We start from the raw sequence: 23362 nt of genomic DNA on the forward strand, positions 1-23362 counted from the left end.
TTTTCCACCTCACCTAACCCTCTCTGGTTCAGGGATCAGCCTGACCATGGGTGCTCCTCGCGTCCCAGCAGCTGGTACTGGGAGCACAGAGGGCATTCCCAGTCACTCACTGGTGTGATGCTGACCCTCCCGGCACCCATCACCTCCTCACAGGGTGGGCAAGCCCAGATATTTCTCTTTTTTGTCTGTTTGCTTTTGTTTTACACTTAAACCCAGTATTGAGTGGCTGCCTGCACTCAGAGACAGCCACCAACTCGTCAGGAAATCCTCTGGACACTTGGAAAGGAGCAACAGTTAAAAAATACTCTGGAGTCAGGAAACAGAACATCCAGTAACCCAAAAATAGAGATATAAAATACTTGCTTTAAGGCTGTGTACAGTATAACTGAAGAAAAACCTGGAAATTGCTCAGCGACAAAAGAAACAATTAAGAAAATTCCTTAACGTGGCGGTGAGGAAAAGGCAGCCCTGATGTTGTCGATGCTCCCAGGAAACAGCTGGATGGAACAGGAGCTGGATAAGCTGAGAGTCCCCAGGTGGAGATCCTGGCGTGGGGATCCGGGGCTCACTGGGGTCCCTGCGCCCGGCGCTCCTCCAGCATCCTGCACACCCACATGGACACCACCTCGGCATTGCCGTCGTTGTACTGCACCACGAACGGGTGGCCCTGCAGGGGACAGCCAGGTCAGCAGGACACACACACACACACAGAGCCCTTGTGCAGCACCAACAGCCATGGGGACAGCCACAGCAGGGCCACGGAGCCCTGCCTCAGAGCAGCGCGTTCCCTGCACGTCTGTGGGACCCACACAGCCTGCTCCGAGCAGGGGGAGGCAGCCCACACTCCTTGGAAATGCTCTTTTTGGTTTGGTTATTCCATTTCTCGTTGTGTTCTGAGCCAGCCCCTTTCCAGGACAGCTGAGGAGCTGCTGAATGGTGTTTGGGTGAAATGATATCCCAAAAAAACCTCGTTAATCTGCTCCTCTGCTGGTAAATGTGTGCGATGTCCTAAAATTCCTCTCTTTAACAACCAACCGTGCATCATTATGTGCACTGACATTCCAGAGCCTAAAGGGGATCCAGGAGAGCTGGACAGGGACTCTGGACAAGGCAGGGAGTGACAGGATGAGTGAGGTGCTCTGCCCAGCACTGGGGTGGTTTTGGGTGGAAAAGTGCAGGAATGAGAGAAATGCCTTTAACACAGCCCAGAAGCAGCTGTTTCACCTCCTCAACAGAACAGCCAAGGACAGCAGAGAGAAGCAGCAGAGAACAGTCAGGAGGCACAGACAGGGCAGGGCAGATGCTCTGGGGCAATCAAACCCAAATATTGCAGCCAGCCCTTTCCCCTTTAGGATGGAGAAGCAGCAGAGAACAGTCAGGAGGCACAGACAGGGCAGGGCAGATGCTCTGGGGCAATCAAACCCAAATATTCCAGCCAGTCCCTTCCCCTTTAGGATGGAGAGACCCCACAGCCAGAGCCCCCTCACCCCCAGGATAGCCCTGCATTTAGGCTGCTCCAAATGAATTATCAGCTCTGAAACCTCAGCTGTCAGGTTTTTAAATATTCAGCCTTAAAAATACCTGGAACTCAGCACAGCCAGCAGGAGAGAGGTAGAAAATCCAGCACCACAGTGGTTTTTCTTACTGGCCTGGTACTGGTGTGCTGTGCCCTGGCTCAGTGGGATGCACTGGGAATCCTGCAGGGAATGGGAAGTGGCTGCTGCAGAGCCTGGAGCTGGAAAGGTCAGGCAGGACAGGGCCAGGGCTGGCCCCCAGTGAGTGTCAGGCAGCCTAATTTTGTGTGTCAAGCCTGAAAATGAGATAAACAATGACAAACCAGGCTTTTTAAATGAACTTGTCTCTTCTGGTTCTCTTGATAAAGGGTACATTTCTCGAGTTCCTGTGTCCCCCCAGACAGGTTTAACTCTTTCACAGGGCAGCTCCTGGCAGAGGGGGAGGTGGAGGATTTAAATACCTGACAGGAAATTAAAAGGGCAGTGCCCCCCTGAACACAGAGCCCTGGTAATTCCAACTCCGTGCTCACCAACCATCCATCATTTAGCCCAGTCAATTAAATCCCCATTATTCAAGGGTAAAAGTTCCATCATTTTATCTACCCCTAAAATTCAGCAATTTGCTTTCATGGCTGTCTCCTCTGACCTATAAAACTATCTTTGTTTCTGATAATAACCCACCCTGAGCTTACTGCCCCATGGCATCCTGGGCAGGGCTGCAGCTCCAAGTGCCCACCTGGAGAGTGCAGCTCTGCTCCAGGTGCATGAAATTCCCTCTGGGATACAAAACCATCACCCACAGCCCCAAATCCCTTCAGCTCTTCAGTCTAAAGCACAGGGGAACAACTTCCACTGCCCTCACACACAAATCCAGGGAAGAGCAGAGCTCCAGGAGAGCCTCTCCCACAAACAGGATCCTCTGGCCATAAAATGTGTTTGGAGAGCACCAGGGAGGCTCAGAGCAAGGCCAAAGGACAGGCAGACCATCAGCAACGCCCCTCGTGCAATGCCTGGGATTTCAGGCTCAAAAGGAGTCAATGTTTATGTCAGACTGCTCTAAAGGGCCATGGAACAGGCAGCTACCAGCCTGCAATGGTGACAAAGGACATTCCCAGGGTGAAATGCCAGTCAGCCACAGATTTCCCTGGAAATCACCAGAAATGAGAGATTTTCCTCATCCACCACCCAGGGTGGTGCTCCCTGGGGCACAGAGCATGGCAAGAACCTGAATCCCAAATGGTGGGAGAACATGAGATCTAACCCACTCCAGCACCTCCTTATATTTTTTTCCCCCCTGGTACAGTGAGAGGCTGACTGGGGAGGGCAGCCAATTAAAAATGATAATAAAATTCCTCATGCTTATGCAAGGCAGGTTGGGAAATGAGTGGCACTGCACTGGCTGCAGTGGTGCCACCCTTTTAACATTCCTTTTTCCAGGAACCCTCCCATCCTGAACTCCATTTATCACCAAGCAGCACAGACAAACCATGCCTTCCATTTAAAAAATTCTGAACTCAAGACCACAAAAAAACCACAATAAAAAAGATCCCAACTGTTGCAGCCACAGCCTATGAAGACAATGGCCGTGCCCTCAGACAGCATTTCAAATACAGTTTATTAGTGTGTGATATGAAAAGGGTATTTTTATTGCATGATATAATGCAATGGGACCTTGGGCGCTCTGCAGAAGGACCTTGCACTCAGAAGTGTAATGAACCCATAGTCCAAAAAACATTATACTGTACATTAACCTATCATTAATGGCACATTAGGGCTGGGGGCACTGCACGCTCGCTGGGCAGGGCTCCATCAGGACAGTGTGCAGGAAAGCACAGCCTTCCCAGGCTTAAAACAAATAGAGAAAATAAATATTACTGCTGGCTGCAGGCTGCTCTGAGGGAAGCTCACTCGCTCCTTAACTTGCAGTTTTTTAAAGGGGGGATGAGGAAGATGCAGCAGTTTAATGGGCGGTGTTGGCATGCCCTGAATGCATCAGATGCACATTTTCCTGCACAAAACACAGCACAAGAGGAAACTGAAAGGCTGCTCCCCTTCCCTGCCATTCCCTAATTCCTCCCTGGCATTAAGAGCTGGGAATGGGAAGAGCATCCTCTGACCCAGCTCTCTGTTGGACACCTGGGAACTGTTTAGCCCCTGCACCCGTTTCACCTGGGCAGAATTCCAGCCCCTGAGCAGAATTCCAGCCCCAACTCCATGTGAAACACGAGCAAACCATCCAACCCTGCTGCTCCCAGAGCAGGTGGGACATTCCAGGCCTTCCCCCACTCCAGGTGCTCTGTTCAAATGTTAAATCAGGAAAGCCTGCCCGGCAGCTCATCCCTCCAACTCCCAAAAATCCCAACTTGGCTGTCCAGCAGCACATCCCAGTTGGTTCTCCCATTGCTCCTGAGGTGCCTGTGCTGTGCACAGCTCTTGCATGAACTCAGGGCATGGATTCAAGGGGAAATCCTGCCCATCCTCATCTTTAATGGGGGACAAGTCCCGCCTCCAACAGGACAAACACAAAGCTCTGGAGCTGCACCAGCTTCCCAGGACTCCTGGAAACACAGAGTGCTGAGTAACCCAAAGAGCTTCCCAGGACTCCTGGAAACACAGAGTGCTGAGTAACCCAAAGCACCCCAAACTGACCCAGGTCCCCCCGCAGTGCCCTGAGCACGTGTCAGGATTTCATCACTCCAGCCCTGCCTCCAGTGCTGGAGGATTTTCCATCTCGAGCTGCTGCCTCCAAGGACAAGCCACACTAAAAGCTGCTCTAATTATCTGTGCCAGCTATCCACAGGATCCAACTGCGGCTCCCACAGCCAGGAATAGCAGCGAGGAATCCTCAGGCCAATTGTCTCACTGCAGACTCCCAAAACATGGTTAATTCACAGGCACAGGAGGTGGCAGGGCATCCTCAGGGGATGCTCCACGCAGCTTCTGAGGCCTGAGTGGGGCAGCAACTCTGCAGGCTGAGCACAGGTGAATCCACAGAGACACAGAACGTACCCACAGGTGAAAGGGCCCTGCAGGTCACTATTCTAGTGTGATCCAGCTGCTCCATCGCTTGTTTTCCTTATGAAATTTTGGGATTTTTGAAACCCTTTTAAGGGAAGCGTGAGCACCTGAAGTGCCTGGAACAGCAGGGACTGGGAGGCTCAGTTGATGTGTCTGCCAAGAGTGTCCCAAAGCTGCAGCAAGGTCAGCTGCAGCCTCCTTGTCTCTTCCAAATGGGATTGCAGATCACAGACCGAGCTTAACCCTAAAGCTGCAGCTCCTCCCTGGGACTGTGCCTGATCTGGGAGCGACGTTTGCTGGCCCAGTTCTCTCTCACTGTTCTGTCCTCAGACTATTGAGGGCAAGGACTGCGCTTGCTGCACCGGAGAGGCTCCAGCACCCCAGAGCTGTGCTCAGCTGGGTGCTGGAGACAAAGCCCCGAGCAGGGGTGGAACCTGGCACCCCAGAACCATGGCATGACAGAACCTTGGCATCACAGAACCATGGCATGACAGAACCTTGGCATGACAGAACCTTGGCACCACAGAACCTGGCACCACAGAACCACAGAACCTGGCACCACAGAACCACAGCACCACAGAACCACGGCACCACAAAACCTTGGCACCACAGAACCACAGAACCATGGCACCCCAGAACCATGGCATGATAGAACCTTGGCATCACAGAACCTGGCACCACAGAACCTGGCACCCCAGAACCATGGCACCACAGAACCTTGGCACAACAGAACCATGGCACCACAGAACCGTGGCACCACAGCACCACAGAACCTTGGCATCACAAAACCTTGGCACCACAGAACCGTGGCACCACAGAACCATGGCATCACAGAACCTTGGCACAACAGAACCGTGGCACCACAGAACCACAGAACCTTGGCATCACAAAACCTTGGCACCACAGAACCTTGGCACCACAGAACCACGGCACCACAGAACCTTGGTATCACAGAACCTTGGCACCACAGAACCTGGGCACCACAGAACCATGGCACCACAGAACCTTGGCACCACACAACCACGGCACCACAGAACCATGGCATCACAGAACCTTGGCACCACAGAACCTGGCACCACAGAACCTGGCACCACAGAACCTTGGCACCACAGAACCTGGCACCACAGAACAACAGCACCACAGAAACTTGGCATTACAGAACCACGGCACCACAGAACCTTGGCACCACAGAACCTTGGAACCACAGAACCCTGGCATCACAGAATCACGGCACCACAGAACCTTGGCACCACAGAACCATGGCACCACAGAACCACGGCATCACAGAACCTGGCACCACAGAACTACGGCACCACAGAACCTTGGCACCACAGAACCTTGGCACCACAGAACCTGGCACCACAGAACCACGGCATCCCCCACTCATGGGCTGTAAGAACCTTAAAACCCACCCAGTCCTGCCCCTTCCACACCTTCCAGCACCCCAGGCTGCTCCCGTCCAACCCTGAGCACTCCCAGCAAGGACCAGTGGCGTTTTCTGGCTGGAGATGAGGCAGGGACAAGAACAGATCCACAGGGAAAACCAAATCTGGTTATTTTCCTGCAAGTTTCTGCTCCTTGCCCGCTCCTCAGCTGAGAGCAGAGCCCAGGCTGCTGAGCAGCTCCACTCGGGAAGTGGGGAGTTTTGTTTGTTGCACGGCCTCCCTAACACACACTGTAATTAAAATGTTGATTACTAAACAGTTTAAATATATGACAGACAATGCAGTTAAAGCCTACAGTTAGGTCAATATGTGATTTAGATTTGCCATTTAAAAACTCTCATTTAAATTTTGCATACATTAATCACTACCATACTTCAATGTTCTGATATCCACCTGACTACACTATTAAAATAAAACTTGCTGCCCCAGGGAAATCCTACTTATTCTTAATTGTTTCGAGGCTTTGATGGGCTTTTAATCTAAGATTAATTTATGCAATTTTAAATAACTCTTCTTATGATTAATAAGCTTGAAAATTAAAAGGAGTCTAAAGCAATTATAATGAGCATTTGGTCATAACCTCATTAGGAGAAGGAGTGAAGGATACAGCTCTGGAATTCTTACAAGACTACAATTTAAGGTTACTTTCAGAGGAGTCAAACATAGTACTTGAAATTGCAAAGGCAGATTAGCCTAGGTCAGCCTTAGAACTATGGCTACCTAGATTAGCACACTAATGATTTCATCCCTCTGATGATATGTGAGACAGTGAAAAGATGGTGCAAAACAAAGATAAATGGATAACACAACTAAGCACTGAAGCCCTGGGGTTATATTTCTTCCTTTTTTTCTTTAAGAAGTACTTTTCCCCCTAATATTTATCTGTTTGTAGATTGACTTTCACCAATGCATTTCTCCTTTTTATATGATAAAGTTAATTGCAAGTGATTTTCAGCTGGTTTAGTTTTGTTGAGGCACCACAACTCTCCTGGAATTTACAAAATTTGTGTAACAAATAATAACAACAGTCCCCAGGCCTGATGGATGGACCGAGAGGAAGAACACCTTAACTTTGACCTCAACACCTTAACGTTAACAGCAAATGTCTACACACCTCACCTGAATTTCCATTTTAAACAGCAATACAGATTCCTCATTATGATTAAAGTATTATTTTCCCAAGCTTTGGACAGCTGGTGACCCCAAAACAGACCTCAGAGACCCCTCGTGCACTTGACTGATGCGTCCAAGCTGGCAACTCATCAGCAGACAAAAGGTCAAGAGGGAATTTTTCAGGTGAGAACAGCAGGAATTGGAGCAGCTCCACTCCCCAGCTGGCCCTGACTTCAAACTCCTCAGGACCCCAGGTCTGCTATTTGCTCCCTTCCTGTGGCAAAGACTGGTCTGACATTTACTGCAGGGTTTAGGGTTTGGCTGTGGCACAGAGGAATCTATTTGCCCATCTGCAGATCATTCTTTCCACAGCAGCTTTGCTTTTGATATTTGTTGTTAAAGCAGAAACTGTCCTTGGCACTCCTCACGCTGCTCGGCTGAAAACGAGCCAGCTCCCAGCAAAGGTATTTCACTTCTTGTGTTATGACTCTTTAAAAACTCTTAAAACAAACTAAAGCAACCCGAATCTAATTGGAGTTTACTTCTGCAAGTGCTGCTGAGGTTAAGGAGAGCTGCAGAGGAGGAATGGGGAGAGTGGCCCAAGGCTGATGGAGTCTGTCAACATTAGCAAGCTGTCGACAACAGAAGCAGCTCTGCTGAGTGAAACGCTCGGTGCAACATTTTGGGGATGGAAGAGCTTTGACTTTTGCCCAGCTCTGGTCTGGTCTGTGGCCTCAGTGCCCATTAGTAGCTGGAGCTCATTAGGTGTGTGCCTGGAGCACATCTTCTGGTGGGGCTTCATTTGAAATCCATTCAGTTCGTGAGCTTCAAGACCTGGCTGTGATGAGAATGAGAGAGTGGGGGCTCAGAAAGAGCAGAGATTCACACCAGAAAGGCACACCTGACCTGAACTCTGCTGGAGCTGCACCTGCAGAAGTGTCCTCAGCACACAGGGATGGTCTCAGTGACACCAAACAGAGCTTGTCAGGAATTCAGAGCTGATACAGAATTTCCTTCAAACGAGGACTAAGTGTTCCCCTAGACTCGGGGAGAAGGGTGAAGAAAACAACTGTTTTCCCCAAGTTTTTGTACTGGGGAAAAAAAAAATTGCTAAGCAAATTACTAAGCTGAAGTAAACTGAAACAATCTCCTAAATGTTTTTCACCCAAATCCTGGAGAAGAAAATGCTGTGTGCACACACACGCACAAATAACAACAATTAACAAAAGCAAAAAAACCCTGAAAACGATGTGGCTGGAAGCAAAAAGGGAGAATGGAACAGCTCGTACTTCGTTAGCATTTTTGTGATGAAGTTTCTGCAAATGAACAAGTTGTTTTTAGAAGTACCACTACGATCATCCTGCATTCCATGGCTGCACACTGCCTGCACGGAGTGCAAAATGACATCCCCGTGTCTGGCAGGCTCTGTGGAGGGACTCAGTAAAGTATTAAATGATGGAGGGGAAGGTGCTGCCAAATCCCCTCATCTGAGGAGCAGAGAAAGCTCAGGTATGAAACAATGCTGGAATAAACACACATAACTGCTGAAAACACAGAGCAAAATACATCATCGCAAGTTGGCTTGGGGAAAAAAAATATCAATTCCTTTGAATCCTTCCCAAGGTCACAGAACAAGGACCGAGGCCACCAGCACCATTTCCACACTCAGAGCTGTGTTTTAATCCAGCGGAGCCTTTCCCTGGTGAAACCTGGCTCTCCCCAGCCCAGCAGGCACAGCTCATCCCGATTTACAGCAGCTGAGTGTTTCCCCAACCTCTCCCATCAAATCCAGCAGGCAGATGCACATTGATGGGACAATGAACTTTTCCAAGGTTGCATTTTGGGGTTTTAGCCTGAATAAAGCTGCGTACTCCAAGCTCTGCCCTGGGCGGGAGCGCCAGCAGCCGGCTCCAGAGGGGAGGCCGCAGCTTAAAAAAAGGAAAATAAATAAAAAAGAAATCATGTTTAATTTAAAAATTAGAAACTGGAGCAGGCTGTGAGCACAGAGGTTGATTGAAACAAAATTTAAATTCCTGTCAAGCCCATTTAAACACAGGGGCCCTTCATAGGCAATTAGCTGCTCCCTGTGAAGGCTGAGCGAGGCCGGGCCTGGTCACTGTGAGGAGCCGAGAAAAATTAACTAAAATCAGGCGCTATGAAATATTTAGCCTCCCAGTTTATCACCGGGGTTTGGAAGTGTAAACAAGACAAAAATCGATTCCTCGGTGCCCTCCAATCAATCCCCCAAAATGGCGAGGGCATCTGTTTCTGCTCAATTTTGTTTACTCTGGCAGATTTGCCTTAATTGCGGTTGTTTATCTCCCGTTGTCCCCGGGGCCCTAATCTCCCGATTACTAATACTTAACACTCATTTCACATCTAAAGCTACTTCTAATCCTCAACAGGTTTCTGGAGCTCTTAAAATGATGGAGGCCAGGGAGATTTCTCTTTGTGAGAGGAGCATTTTGCGACCCGCAACCAGCTGGGCCCAATCGTCACCAGGGATGGCGGCAACAAAGGTGCTAAAAGGCTCTTTCACAAACTCTGCCTCTCCGCCGGGAATGCCACCGAGAAAAAAAGGCCTTTGATGGGGAAAAAAGGGAAAAAAACCACCCTGAACAAGGGGGCTCTAACAGTCCAGCCAAATAAAGTTACTGTCATAATCAAGCGCTGTCAATCACAATGAAAATCCAATTAAAAAATCTTTCAGCACGGCCCCTCTTCAGGAGAAAAATGTCCCCTATTTATATGCGGTTTTTTTTTCCCTTTTTTTTGTCAACTGCACAAATTAGAAAGTCGTATTAATTGATTTTTTACTACTTTAGGCCCTGATCCTCCAGCAGAATTTCTGCGGATGGAAGAATCAAGCGGCACAAATCTGATTAAGGGATTTGAGGCATAATGCACACAGGTCACTAAGAAGCCATATCTCTATCTCCTGCTTTATACTCTGCTTATTCATAGGCAATTATTACTCTTATTTAATACTGCAGGAGTGTCCTGAGGTGCTAATTGGACTAGAGACCCACATGTAGCTGGTACTGCACAAGCACCAGCCATTTTAATCTATGCAGAGTGTCTGAATAGATTTAAAATGCCAATTTCACTGCACAAATAAAAATTGTACATGAATTTCAACAGTTGCCTGTTAGAGTAAATTCCTTGATGGATTTGGAATGAATAGAGAGGACACTATTCTGGGATTTAAATATATAGCTCTTATTTTGGAACTGCTAACAGATTTTTTTTCCTCAATTTTTCAAAATAAATACGTAAGGAAGACAGCTGACATAAAACATCAACAAGGCAAATGCACAACTTCTCAATATCCAGTAATTGAAAGATTTGCAATTCTGCTACCAAAATGAGTGAGATGTAAATATTTGTCCCTGTGCCTGGAGAACTACTGAACAACCAGCAGTGCCAAATGAAACATTTGCTCAAATTAAACTGCAAAGCCCAGGAGACTCAAGTAACCAAAAAATATGAACTGTATCCCTCTAAGCTGTTGCCAATTTGTTTTTGTCCAATTTCCTTAGATTTTCGACACCTCTTTGAGCCAACTCGAGTTATTCCTTTTCACATTTCACAGGGAAGTGCTGCTGGTTTATGCAGCTCTAGGAGGGGAATATTCCCATTTATTCCCAGATATTATTCCCAGATATTCCCATTTGCTGGGGGAACTGGGTGATCCTACAGCAATGGGTACAGCAGGCAGGGAATGAAGGCATCAGCCCTGTCACCATCCTGCTCTTGGGTGGTTGCTGGATTTAGTGACACTGACAGAATGGATGTCTCCATTTCAAGAGCTGATTTCTCAAGTGGCACAGAAGAACTCACACCCCAAAGGACAGAGATGGCTTTCCTCCCCCCTTTTTATTTTTGAAAGACAGAGGGGGAAATATCCCTGACCCACCTTTACCAATCTCAGCTCAGTGAGCAAGGCTGCCACCTGAAGAAACACAGATTCTTTTCCTCTTAAGCTACCTTGAGCAAGGAAGATCCTGAACACCCAGTGACAGGAGCATCCTGAGCCCTGCTGTGAAACCCTTGCCTCAATATAAATTCTGATTTGTCTTCAGTGATTTGATCCAGAACTCCTTGTCCACTGCATGTCTGAAGTGAGAGACTGAAGACCCAGTTTATTATTTATCATATATATTTCATGACTGAACTGGGTGATCCTAAAAAACCTTTCCTAACCTAAACAATTCTATATTTACAACACTAGAACACTTGGCTCTGTACTTTTTTTCCTTGAGAAACCAGGAGAGAGCCCTTTCCTTCACATCTGCTTGTGTTTGGTGTCTGTCAGAACTTCCCCTTGTCATGGAGTGAATAACTGGGCTCGCTGTGACAGAGGAGAGGCTGCACACCTGCAAACAAAGCCATCCATCACAGCTCCAAGCACAGGCAATTCCATCAGCCCTGATGGGAGATCCTGCACTGGGCCAGGACAAAACAAAGAAGCCAAAGAGGGAAAATTCTGGGCTCCCTGTGATTCAGCAATGGTGCCCAAACATCTGGATGGGGGCACACAACAAGCATGGGTCTCTAAAGCTGATCTCACAGGGTCTCTAAAGCTGATCTCACAGATATCTGGGGTGTGTCTGCGCACAGGGAAGTGCTGAGAGCCCTCTGGTCCATCCCAAAAACCATCACCATCCAAAGCCCAGCCCTGGCTCCTCACTGACACCACTGGGGGAAAGCCCTTTATTGACAAACCTAAGCACCAGTGTTTTATTGGCTTTATTCTGGGGCTTTAGATGAAAATCCAGGCAGGATTATGCTGATCCTCCATTTGTTTGTTTAAACCATAAAAGTGTTTCCTGAGAGCTGGAACCAGGGGTTTAACACAACTAACTGCAAATAGGTTTAGCTACTGTGCAGACCCGCTGAAATAAAGTTACATAAAATATATAACCAAGTCTCTAATATCTTGACACATGTCTTAAGATATTTAAATATACAAACTAACTGTTTAGTTAGTTTGTATATTTAAATATACAAATATTTACATTTAAAAAACCCATTACACCCAATAAAATCAGGGTGCCTGGTCTAGAGCCATTCCTGTAATGGAGAGGGGGATCGCTGGATGCACAGGAATTGGAAATTTCAAAATGGTATTAGGCATTGAAATCAATAAAATACCAGAGGAGAACAGGTTTCCCAGCATGTCAGTGGCTTTGCCACAGATGATGTACAATTTGTCACACAATGTTTAAATTGATACAATTTAAATTGATAAAATATCGACATAAGAAGCACCAGTAATTTAAATTCTAAGAAGGAGAAAAGCTCCTGGTTGTGTTGACAACTTGAAGAAGAATCATTAGATCTGTGCAAAAGTAATGGAGTGCAGGAGGTGACTGCACCAATTTTTCCTTGAGAAATCTTAAAGGCAAGCATGACAGAATAACTGCTCCATTCCTGACTTTTGGTGCTTCAAACACCATTTCTTACACAAACACCTTTCGTTGCAATAACCATCACGGAGGAGTTCAACGCTGCACTAACAACAAAAAACCCCTCACCAAGAGGCTCCAGCAATCCCAAAAAAAGCACCAACAATCTGCAGCAGCCGAGGCCGAGCTTGCAGCTAAAGAAGAGATTTTAAACAATTACCAAAGCAGGGCAGTGATATCATAAAGGCAATTTCTGCGCTAGCTTGTTTTCTGCAACTCTCCCTGCCTCCGAACAGCTAGAACAGATAATAACTATTAGTAAATCAAACTCCTGCAATATCCAGCTGTGCCTCCCCCATTTACATACAGATAGAATGGGTATATGTTTTTAATATGTATGCCAGGCGTAGTTTTACCACAGCTGAAGTGCACGCTACAAAGGAGGAGGAGAATGGGAATGGAATCAGCATGAGATAATAAAGTGGCCTAGATAAAGTATTAGCCAGCGATTGATCTCAAACAGGGGATGCTGCTTCTCTCTGACCTGATTACTTACTATGCATAGATTCCATTAAATAGAGCTTAGGATGGAAAGCTTTGGGAAAATACCGTAAATACAGGCCCAGCCCCAGCCTGGCTGCTGCCCTGGACTCTGGGTTTAAGCAGGAGTCAAACCCTCCCTGGGTTTAAATAGGAGTTAAACCCTTCCTGGGTTTAAGCAGGAGTTAAACCTGTCCTGGGTTTAAATAGGAGTTAAACCTGTCCTGGGTTTAAATAGGAGTTAAACCATCCTTGGGTTTAAATGGGAGTTAAACCCTCCCTGGGTTTAAGCAGGAGTCAAACCTTCCCTGGGTTTAAATGGGAGTTAAACCTTCCCTGGGTTTAAGCAGGAGTTAAACCTGTCCTGGGTTTAAATAGGAGTTAAACCATCCCTGGCTTCAAACAGGACTTAAACCTTCCCCACTGGTTTAAACCAGTGTCTAAATCTTCCCTGGCTTTAAACAGCACTTTAAACCTTCTCTGGGTTTAAATAGGAGTTAAAATTACTGACATTTTCTTATGTTGATATTCTATTTACATTTTTATGATTTTTAAAATCAATTGAAAATTTTTAAAATTTTAATTATTTTTCAATTAAAATTATTAAAATTAAAAACTATTAAATGCATCAACTTAAACATTGTGTGATAAACTGTATATGATCTCTGTGGCAAAGCCACTGACATGCTGGAATACCTCTTCTCCTCTGGTATTATATTTATTTCAATGCCTAATACAATTTTGAAATTTCCCATTCCCATGCATCCAGCAATCCCCCTCCCCATTACAGGAATGGCTCTGGACTAAGCACCCTGATTTTATGGGCTGTAATGGGTATTTTTTCCCAGATAAACAGTTAATTTGTATATTTAAATACCTTAAGACGTGTCAATATATTAGAGACTCAGAAATGCATTCTGGCTGCCTGTTCCCACATCCCCAACAAGTCCAACAAGGGAATTTAAAACAGGAACAGGAGTTTAAACCTTCCCTGGGTTTAAACAAGAGTTTAAACCTTCCCTGGGCTGCCACAGCACAACTCCTGAATAAGCACTGCCCCGAGAGCCAGAAAAAGTCTGTGTTTGTGGCAAAAAACGCAACAGCAAAGGGGAAAAATCTCTTTATACAGGAGAATTGTTGAGATTTTCATGTTAGAAAGGAGGGGAGAGACAGAGATGAATGTGCTGTGCAGCCCTTCCTGTAATAATACAGGAATATATTCAATTTAACTGGTTCTTTGCCTTTCTTTTAAGAGGGAACAAACTGGGGATAAAGGAGCAGCATTTTAGAGCAAGTTCAGGATGACCACTGGTAAATTCTGAGGCTGTTCCTTCCCCTGAATGGACAAATTTTTTCTCATTACTTGGTGAAATTCCTTATTTCACTGCTGTGGAAGAAGTCAGTTGATTTGATTTTGTACATCCCAAAAAACCAATGGGATATCTTGTTTTGGGCATGGCTGCAGGGAAGAAAGGGCAGTGAGTAAATAAATAATAAAATAAATAAAACCAGGAGCCTGATCCACCTGCACTTGGACATCTGTGGTAATGAAAAATCTGACTTTAAATAGGAATTTCATCCAGCCCTATTTCCTGACAAAAATGGACATTTTTGGTTTTATAAAAAAGAGCTTTTTGCATGACAGGCAGTGGGGAAATCCATCCCAGGGCTCTGGTGGAGGCGCCAACCTGGCACTCCAGGTATTGGCACTCAGCTCCTCAAATGCACCTAAAATCCACTGATTTTCAGCAGAGGAGGGGAAGATTCATCTCCTGCTCCCTTCCTTTTGCTTTCAGTCCTTAATTGTCCCAAACTGGTCACAAACCAGTGACTCCCAGCACAGCAGGGGAGGAGAAGATGCTCTGGTTTGTCTGCAGGTGAGGATGGGTGTGTGTGACACCTCCCAGCATTGCTGGAACACTGATTTAATTCAAATAAACCAACCCAAAGTGCAGTGAGCAAGGTGAAACCCTGCTCTGGCTTGAATCGGGGAGAAGGTGACCTTGAGGATGCAGCAAGACGGAATTCCAGAATTCCCAGGATTTCTGTGCCCAGGGAATGTGGCACTCGCTGCTCTGCTCAAGGTGGGGCTCAGATGGACTCCATGACCTTGGAGGGCTTTTCCAACCTCATTAATTCCGTGATATTTAAAGTTTTGGGTTTTTTTCTGGCCCTGTTTTCCATCAATTATAAATTAATTTCTGCTTACATATTTAGGCACAGATATGCTGTGTGTGTATCTGTGTACACAGACACATAATGTTAATGTATATATTCATATTAATTTTATAAATAAAGTGCTCCTTGAGAAGACTGAGGAAAAGCAAATATATAAAGGGTTTGACTCTATAAATATATAATAGAGAAACAGAAATTAATATATAAGCTTATTATGTAAATAACATTAATTATATAAAACGTTATTAATTATAATCAATAGAAAATAAATCACACTATATAATATAATATAACATAACATAATATAATGTAATATAATATAATATAATATAATATAATATAATATAATATAATATAATATAATATATATTATAATTAATATAATTAATACTTAATTATAAATACATATTTATCTATAATATGAAATAAAAATAGAAATATATAAATAATATTACTTATATCCTCTATAATATAAAGGAGTGAGCAGCTCCTGTTTTACTACTCGTTGCAAGCTCATTTCTAACTGACTAAAAAAGAGGTGGAAAAAAAAATGCATTAAATTGTTTAAAAAGTAAGAACGCTCCTTTTTTATTTATTTTTTTTTTATCCCAGAGGCGCCGGAATTTCCAAATAATTTCACAAAACACCTCCTTTAAAGGGGCCCAGCACACTGCAGGGCATGTAGTTGGAAAGATAAATCTGTGCACTTCCCTGCTACTGCAGGCACTCACCCTTTGGCCTCATTTTTATGGCTCTACACCCTGGAGTGGTGTTATTGCTCACAGCCATCCCCACGCACACTTTGGGGGGCGCTGGGAGCTGCAGATGTTTTATTTATAAGTGGCAGGCCTATTGCATCACCAGAGTGTGCATTTGCAAGCAGAGAGAGGTTTTCTGAGAGCCCATTCCATTGTTTTAATAGCTGAGGCACCCAGCCATGGCAGAACGGAGCACGAGGTAAATGCGGCTGCAGCTCCAGAACCTGCTCCAAGTTTTCTCAGATGTGACTAACTGCAAGAATTCCCCAGCCATCAAAAGTTCATCAAAAAGACAAAAATCGGCCTTTGGTGGCAGAAAACCTAAAGTGGAGGGGCTCTGATAAAACTGAAGGTTTCATTTCAGTGAGGTATTTAAGCAGGTGCCCAACTCTGAGTGCAGATTTGGTGGAGTCAATATCCCTAAAATGAGATTCACAGTTAAATACCTCCTAACCAGGAAAGAGACTGGTCTGGATTTGAGACACCTGCCCTGGGCATCTTCACAGATTAGCCTTTAACTAGAGAATTGCTGCAGGAGAAAAATAAACTTGTTTATTCTCCCAGAAGCAGTGAGAATATTCTCTTTCTTGGAAGCAAGAAATGAGAGGATGCACCAGTGTCTTGGGCCTGTTTAAATCCCTTACAATTATTCCTGTGTTCCAATTATCTCTGTATATTTCATGCACAGATGTATATTCATTTCAAATATATATATTGAAATGTATATTTCATTTCAAATAAATCGTGATGGTTTTAGAGAAGCTTTTGAGTTACAGTAAGGAGAATATAAAGGAAAGTAAGGAAACATTTTAAAATTAAAGGTGTTTGACACGAGCCAGAAGGGATTGGGAGTCTACATAAATTGCTGTATTTGGCAATAATTAATAATTGAAAAATGACAACTGCACAAGAAGTGGGCTCTGAGTTCAGATTCCAAGCCCTTCCATGGGCACACCTCACCAAATATTCTCATTCTCCAGCAGCCCATCTGGTTTAATTTTACATGACCATCATTGAAAACAGTGTCTCTTGTATTTCATTAAAATACATATTTTAACCCCACCCTCTGTTTGCAATCCTCATTTTGGGAAGGTTCAGGCTGGCAAATGCTGACAAGGAGTGACCTACATTAAGCTGTAATCCCTGGACATCCAGACTGCAAGAAAATGTGTATCAAGCACCAAAATGGTTTTGACTGAAACTCAGTAATGGCTGTGAAAGTTCTGATTAACTCCCCAAATCACAAGTGAAGGCAACAGCAAAATCCCCACCAACTTCAGAACCACAACTCCACCCCTGCTTTGGGTGCAAATATGGAACTGCTGCACAAGCAGGAAGAGTTCAGAGAGAAATACACCGAGCACACTGAAAAATGAAGGAAAAAAAGAGAGAAATTTCTATGTAAAGGACGAAAAAATATTCACTGACAAATCCAAACTGAGGTTTCACTCACCATTAAATCTTCAGGTGCTGGCCTTTCCTTTGGCTGCTTCTTCATGCTGTGTCATAAAACAAAATGTTCGTATCAAAACAACTGCTGGTTGACTTGAAATGTTGAAAGATTGAATTGTTTTATTTGAAATCTTGAAAGATTGAATTGCATTTTATCCCTTTTATCACAGAGTGAAGAATTTCAGGGTATTAAATTTATCAGGTGCTGATGGGAGACAAATCTCCTAACAGTAACCAAAATATCAATTTTGGGTTTTTCCTCCCTCCCAGCCTTCCCTTAGGGGGTGCAGGGCTCCACACTGTTTGTAACCATGAAAAGTGTGTAAATACAGAGATCCCCCAAAAAACAGGAAATACAGAGAGCTGATTCCCATTTTTCCAATTGTATTTTATCCCTTTTATCACAGAGTGAAGAATTTCAGTGTGTGGGACACAGGGTTCCTAACAGTAACCAAAATATTAATGGGATTTTCCTCCCTCCTAGCCTTTCCTTATGGGATATAGGGCTCCACACTGTGTGGATTTCTATATTTACACCCCATGAAAGGTGGGGATTATGTATTTGCACATTTGATTTGTATTTGATGATGCACTTTTAAATCCGTTTGTGTGGATTTCTGTATTTACACACCATTTTTTCTGGGGATTACGACACAAAGAATTACCCAAACAGGTGGGAAATCCAACTCCACCTCCGAACATGCAATACCCTGGGGTTCCTACCTTCACTTTCCCCCATTTATTTCCATTACCCTGCAGGGTGATAGTTCATTACACAGCATTAACCTGGTTATAGGATCATGTTTCTCATGCAAACAGTCCTGCTTTTCCCTGCAACAGGTGCAATTAGCTCTGGAGGCCGTGCTTAGCTGCGTGAGGGAACACAATAACGTGGCACAGAGGTGACCACCAGGAGCTGCCTGTGGACTAATTGGACTCCATCCAAGCAGCCAGGCTTTATGGAGGGCCTGGCACAAAGTCTGGGATGCTGCTCACTTGACATCTCTCAGGGTTATTCCAAATTGATTGCTTAAATAAGATATAGTTGCTCCTTATTTGGTTTTAAGCAGTAATTCCCCTCACTGCAAAGCCCAGTAAAACACCAAATGAGCTGTGCTGTAAATTGGAGATATTAAGATATTAAGGACACAAATAACTGCGAGCCCCTCAGATATTGAGTCCCACGAGCTGTGTGGGGCCGAGCTCTGATCTGACAGCCCAAAGCAGGCCTGTCCCCGGGGAGAGGCGGCCTGTGAGCCACCCTCACTCCTGCTGCAGCCCACACTGGGCCATTTCAGCACAGCTCCTCCCTCCCTCTGCCCCGCTGTGGGGCTTTTGAGAGCAGCCTGTCATCGCTGCTTTGGGCAGGATGAAAGGAGCCGGAGCTCCACACCCGGCTTCTGCTGCAGGATCCTCCAAATACCCTCGGTCTTTGTAAGCTGAAACCACTGAAAACCGAGGCCTCTGTTACACAAACTTTAATTATTTAGTTACTTTAATTAACTGCTCATCAGCCTGCTTTTTGTGGCTGTATTTGTTACAGGCCGTGGCAGGCCTCAGAGATACTTTCTGCTCTATGAGCTGTTCAGGATTCACTTTTATGGGGTCACTTTTGCTGCAGCAGCCCTGGCGTGTGGCAGAAAACCCCAAAATGAGCAAAACCCAACCTGTGTGGGGCTGGGGGCTTGGGGGAGGACAAGGACCCAACCCTGGAGCAGGACAAATCCCTGGTGAGGACACATCCCTGGATTCCTGCTCCCACCCACACACAGCTCCCACTCTGCTGGCTCCCTCTCATTCACCCACCCCGCAAGAGGGGATGCTTCTCCCTCCAACACTTCCCATTTTCACAAAATTCAACTTTATTTCTGCTGCTGTGCACAAATGCCTCCCCTTTTAAAATTATTTTTGGATTCTGAGGGGTGTGGGGCAGTTAAAAAGATTTTTCCCTGCCCTTTGCTTCTTTAGGATCTCTTACCTGCCAGATTTGTATCCTCTACTCACTCAAGAACCGTATTCTTTATTCTACAACCTCCTCTTCTCCCCAATTCTCCTTTAATTTAAAAGGTTTCCAATGAACTATTCCGTTTTAAGGACAGCAAATATACCCAGTGGTGTGTTTTAAACCACGGCTCTCAGTAAAAATTACTTACTGAGAAGCCAATGAATTCATCAAGGCCGCTTGCCTTCTAAACATCAAGGCAATTTAATACTAAATATTTTTTTAAAACCCCTAAATAATGATATTCCATACATGATTTCTGCAGATGAATTACTTACTGTAAAGTAAAAATGACTTGCTGAGAAGCCAATAAATTCATCAAGGCTGCCTGCCTTCCTAAATATGAAGGCAATTTTATACAAAATATTTAAAATAAACCCCAAAATAAGGATATAACACATATGAATTTTGCTGATGAATTCTTAGACTCTCAGCAGCCGCATTCAAGGCGAGGTTTATTAAAAAAGAATTAAAAAAAAAGCCCCAAAAAGGCCCAAGCCCTGTAAGTACTTTTACGACCCTTTGTGTAAATAACGTTTACATAATTTAAACAGTTTGCTCAGCTTTGCTGCCCCATCTGCCCAAGGCCCCCGAGCCCCCCGCGCTCGGGAAGGGCTGCAGAGCCAGAAGGTCTCGGGGAGCCGGGAGTTAATGGCACGGATCGTTTCCATCCAGGGCATGGCAGTGTGCAGAGCCCGCTCACCATTGAGTGATGAAGTGCACAAATGGCTCCGAGAACTCCCCGGCTGGAAGCACCGGCGATTCCTGGGATTGCAGCGAGACAAGGAGCAGTCAGGAGCAGGCAACAGCTTTTTTTTTTGTTTTTTTTGAGGTAGAAATCAAAATAACAGCAAAACAAAACACATATACTCAAAAACAAAAAACCCAAAAATCCCCCCAGGAATAATAACCCCAAAAGCCTTCTTTTCACACGCAGGATTTGAGACAGAAAGGTACAAATTCTTTGGAGGATGTGTTATAAAACACTGAATTTCAACTAATGAGTATTACACAATGGGTAAAAACATGTGGAAAGACACTGAGGGGAGGTGAAAAAAGGACAATGATAGCCACAGGGTAAAAAGGAAGGTAGGGAAAGTGTAAATGAGAAATTAATGATTATTTAAGTAACACACAAATGGTCTTGTAATTAACAAAGAGCTGTGAAATTATTCTTGTGTTGACCTTTGTTTCTTTCACTGCATTCGCTATTTATTTACACTCATGTTTATTTACACTTATTCATTTTCCAGGCTGTCCTCATATGCTGCCTGTTCACGATTTAAAAGGCAAAAAGAATTTTTAAAAGCCAAAAAAAAAAAAAAAAGGAGCAGGATTTACCAGGCTGGTGGTAGAAAACAACCAGCCAGTATTTATGGAAATAAAAAAAGGAAGAGAGCAGAAGGGGGGAAAAAAAGAAAGATGAGGAACAGGGAACAAACAACATCACCATTTGCAAAGAAGGGCTTTACGAATTTCGGAGTTTTTCCAGGAATGACGGAGAGCTCCACTGTGTTTATAGTGTAACAGCTCAGGATGTAATGAAATTACACTGCAGAGTACTTTAACAGTGTCATCTCATTAGACCTACAGTTGGAACAAGAGAGCCACATAAAACACGCAGCTGCAAATGACTCCATTCTCATCTATTCTCATTTGCTATTAAAAATACCTTTCGGCGTCTTTTTTCCTCCCTGACATCCCTCCACAAAGTACCCTGCAAAGTATGATACATGCACCTATTTAAATTAACAAAGGAATGACTTATTTTAATCTCACTGTGCTTTGGAGTGCTTTGGCCATTTGGATGAGCAATATATCATTACATACAACCTTCCAGCGCTGCAGGCAAGAAACTCGGAGCGTGCAGCATTTGGTGGGAGCCAAACAATTTCTCTAGCACACAACTGTGTCAAATGCATGCATGTATTCATTATGGGGAACGGGGAAATAGCTTTGATGTAGTGGAAAAAAGAAGATGATAAAAGCACCTCTGCAATGTGTGTGCCATTATCAATGGTGGCAGATAGACACGACTGCAGAGCCTCCTGTGTGATTAGTAAATATACATATAATTGCTGTGGCCAATTATCAGAAAAATGAGATCGGTAATTACAAGAGAGAAAATTAACTAGAACTCTTATTAAGGCTTTGTTTCCAATCCGAACAATTGGAAACTGCTGGAAAACACAATTAAATCAAAAGTAGCTGAAGAGTAAAAGGAGAAGCCAAAATTGCTTGACAATTTTCAAAGACTTCTATTAAACACAAGGAGTGTTTGATAGAACGTGGCCAAATTCTCTTTGAACTCAGGCCGGGTGAGGGAGAGGTTATTGTTCCCAAACTTAGAAATGACAGCAATCTAGAGAAGGCTTCTGCTGCACAGTGGAGGGAACACAAGGAAATCAGCAGCACAATTAAACTTTCTCCACTTCAAAGCACTGCCCATGAAAATTATCTGTATTAACAGAGAAAACACAGAGGGAAACGCCAGCCTTGGATTGGCCTCTCCCCATCCTCTCCTCCTGCCCAGCAGAGCCTTCCTGGGCTTCTCCCTGAAGCCACGGGGATGGACCCAAAAGGGACAGGTAGGAAATGCTCTGGGCACAGAATCCATGAATGGACCCAAAAGGGACAGGTAGGAAATGCTCTGGGCACAGAATCCATGAATGGACCCAAAAGGACAGGTAGGAAATGCTCTGGGTACAGAATATACAGGGATGGACCCAAAAGGACAGGTAGGAAATGCTCTGGGCACAGAATCCATGGGATGGACCCAAAAGGGACAGGTAGGAAATGCTCCAGACACAGAATCCATGGGACACCATTCCCTGGGGAACTGGCTGTGCCCAGCAAGCCACCCCTGCTGTTTGTTTTAACTCAAATGCCAGTGAGGAGCTTTTCCCAAGCCATGCATCCCTGCCAGGGGCTGCCAGCTCAGCTCAGCCCAAGCTGCAGGATCATCGGGATGGGCATCCAGCACTTCACACTCATTTGGGAGGTGATAATTTCTGCATTCACAAGAGATGACGGGCCCATAATGGAGAGAAAGCTCATTAGGAGAGGGGAGGAGAAGCTGATGAGCTGCTCTGGAGCCACCAGAGTCCCACTCTGGTTATTCCAAACCCTCTGGGCTCATCCAGGCAAGGGGAGAAGTCGTTCCAACATCAGCACAAAAACCTGGACTGTGCAGCTCCTGTCCTGCAGCACAGCCATGGGACAAGGGGTTCTTGCCTAAGAAAATTTTACCTGGATGGAATAAAGCTTAAATCCTACTTTTCCCCCCCATTTTTAGAGCATATTTTTCTGTTTGATTCAGGTATTTGATCTGCTGGCCATGGCCACACTCAGGCAGGTTTACTCTGAGGAGGAGATTTGGTGTGGAAGGGTGGAGATCCACTCTGGATCTCAGGATGGAAAGGAGAAGGAGCATTCCAAGGATTTTAGTGGACACAGATTTATCAGATATTTGCCTGAAAAACACAAAGCTTTTTGGGAGGCTCAAGGAAACCAAGGTTGAATCTTGAGGATACCTTCTATTAGAGCAGGCTGCTCAAGCCCAGGATGTGCAGATAAAGCTTATTTTGTATCCTGAGGTTTCCCAGATGGGAAATTAGAGGGAAAAGAGATGGGAATAAAGGGAAATAAAGCAAAGCTACACACCTGTACCCAGCCTGAGTGATGGGATATGGTCACAGTGACCTGCCTGATTTCCCCACCTGGAAAATGAAATCACACTATAGAGGGAAAGACAGCAGAAATCCAAGATTTTAAAGGAGAGAGGAACAGATCCTTTCAATTTTGACTGGGAAAAGCTTCTTTCCTTTTCATGGCTTCTGACCAGCGTCATAAAGACCTCAATACTGGGGATGATGCCAAAATGGCAGTGAGGACACAAAGGGTTCTAAGGACACATGGAACATTATGCCCAGCA

At 44.9% G+C, this 23362-nt stretch overlaps 1 protein-coding gene across 2 annotated transcripts in view; it reads right to left on the bottom strand.

Moving 5' to 3' along the window:
• Window positions 1-342: 342 nt before the first annotated feature.
• The window catches only part of MAP2K5 (mitogen-activated protein kinase kinase 5), a 141891-nt gene continuing 118871 nt past the window's right edge, over window positions 343-23362 (bottom strand). For both annotated transcript variants that reach the window (XM_074549101.1, XM_074549100.1), the window contains 3 exons: window positions 20132-20193; window positions 17428-17473; window positions 343-667 (listed from right to left, as the gene is read on the bottom strand). In XM_074549101.1, the coding sequence (XP_074405202.1) occupies window positions 566-667; window positions 17428-17473; window positions 20132-20193 (210 nt within the window). In that variant the 3' untranslated portion in view covers window positions 343-565. The remainder of the gene's footprint in view (window positions 668-17427; window positions 17474-20131; window positions 20194-23362) is intronic.

Source organism: Zonotrichia albicollis, chromosome 11, assembly GCF_047830755.1.
Source record: "Zonotrichia albicollis isolate bZonAlb1 chromosome 11, bZonAlb1.hap1, whole genome shotgun sequence".
Lineage (NCBI taxonomy): Eukaryota > Metazoa > Chordata > Aves > Passeriformes > Passerellidae > Zonotrichia > Zonotrichia albicollis.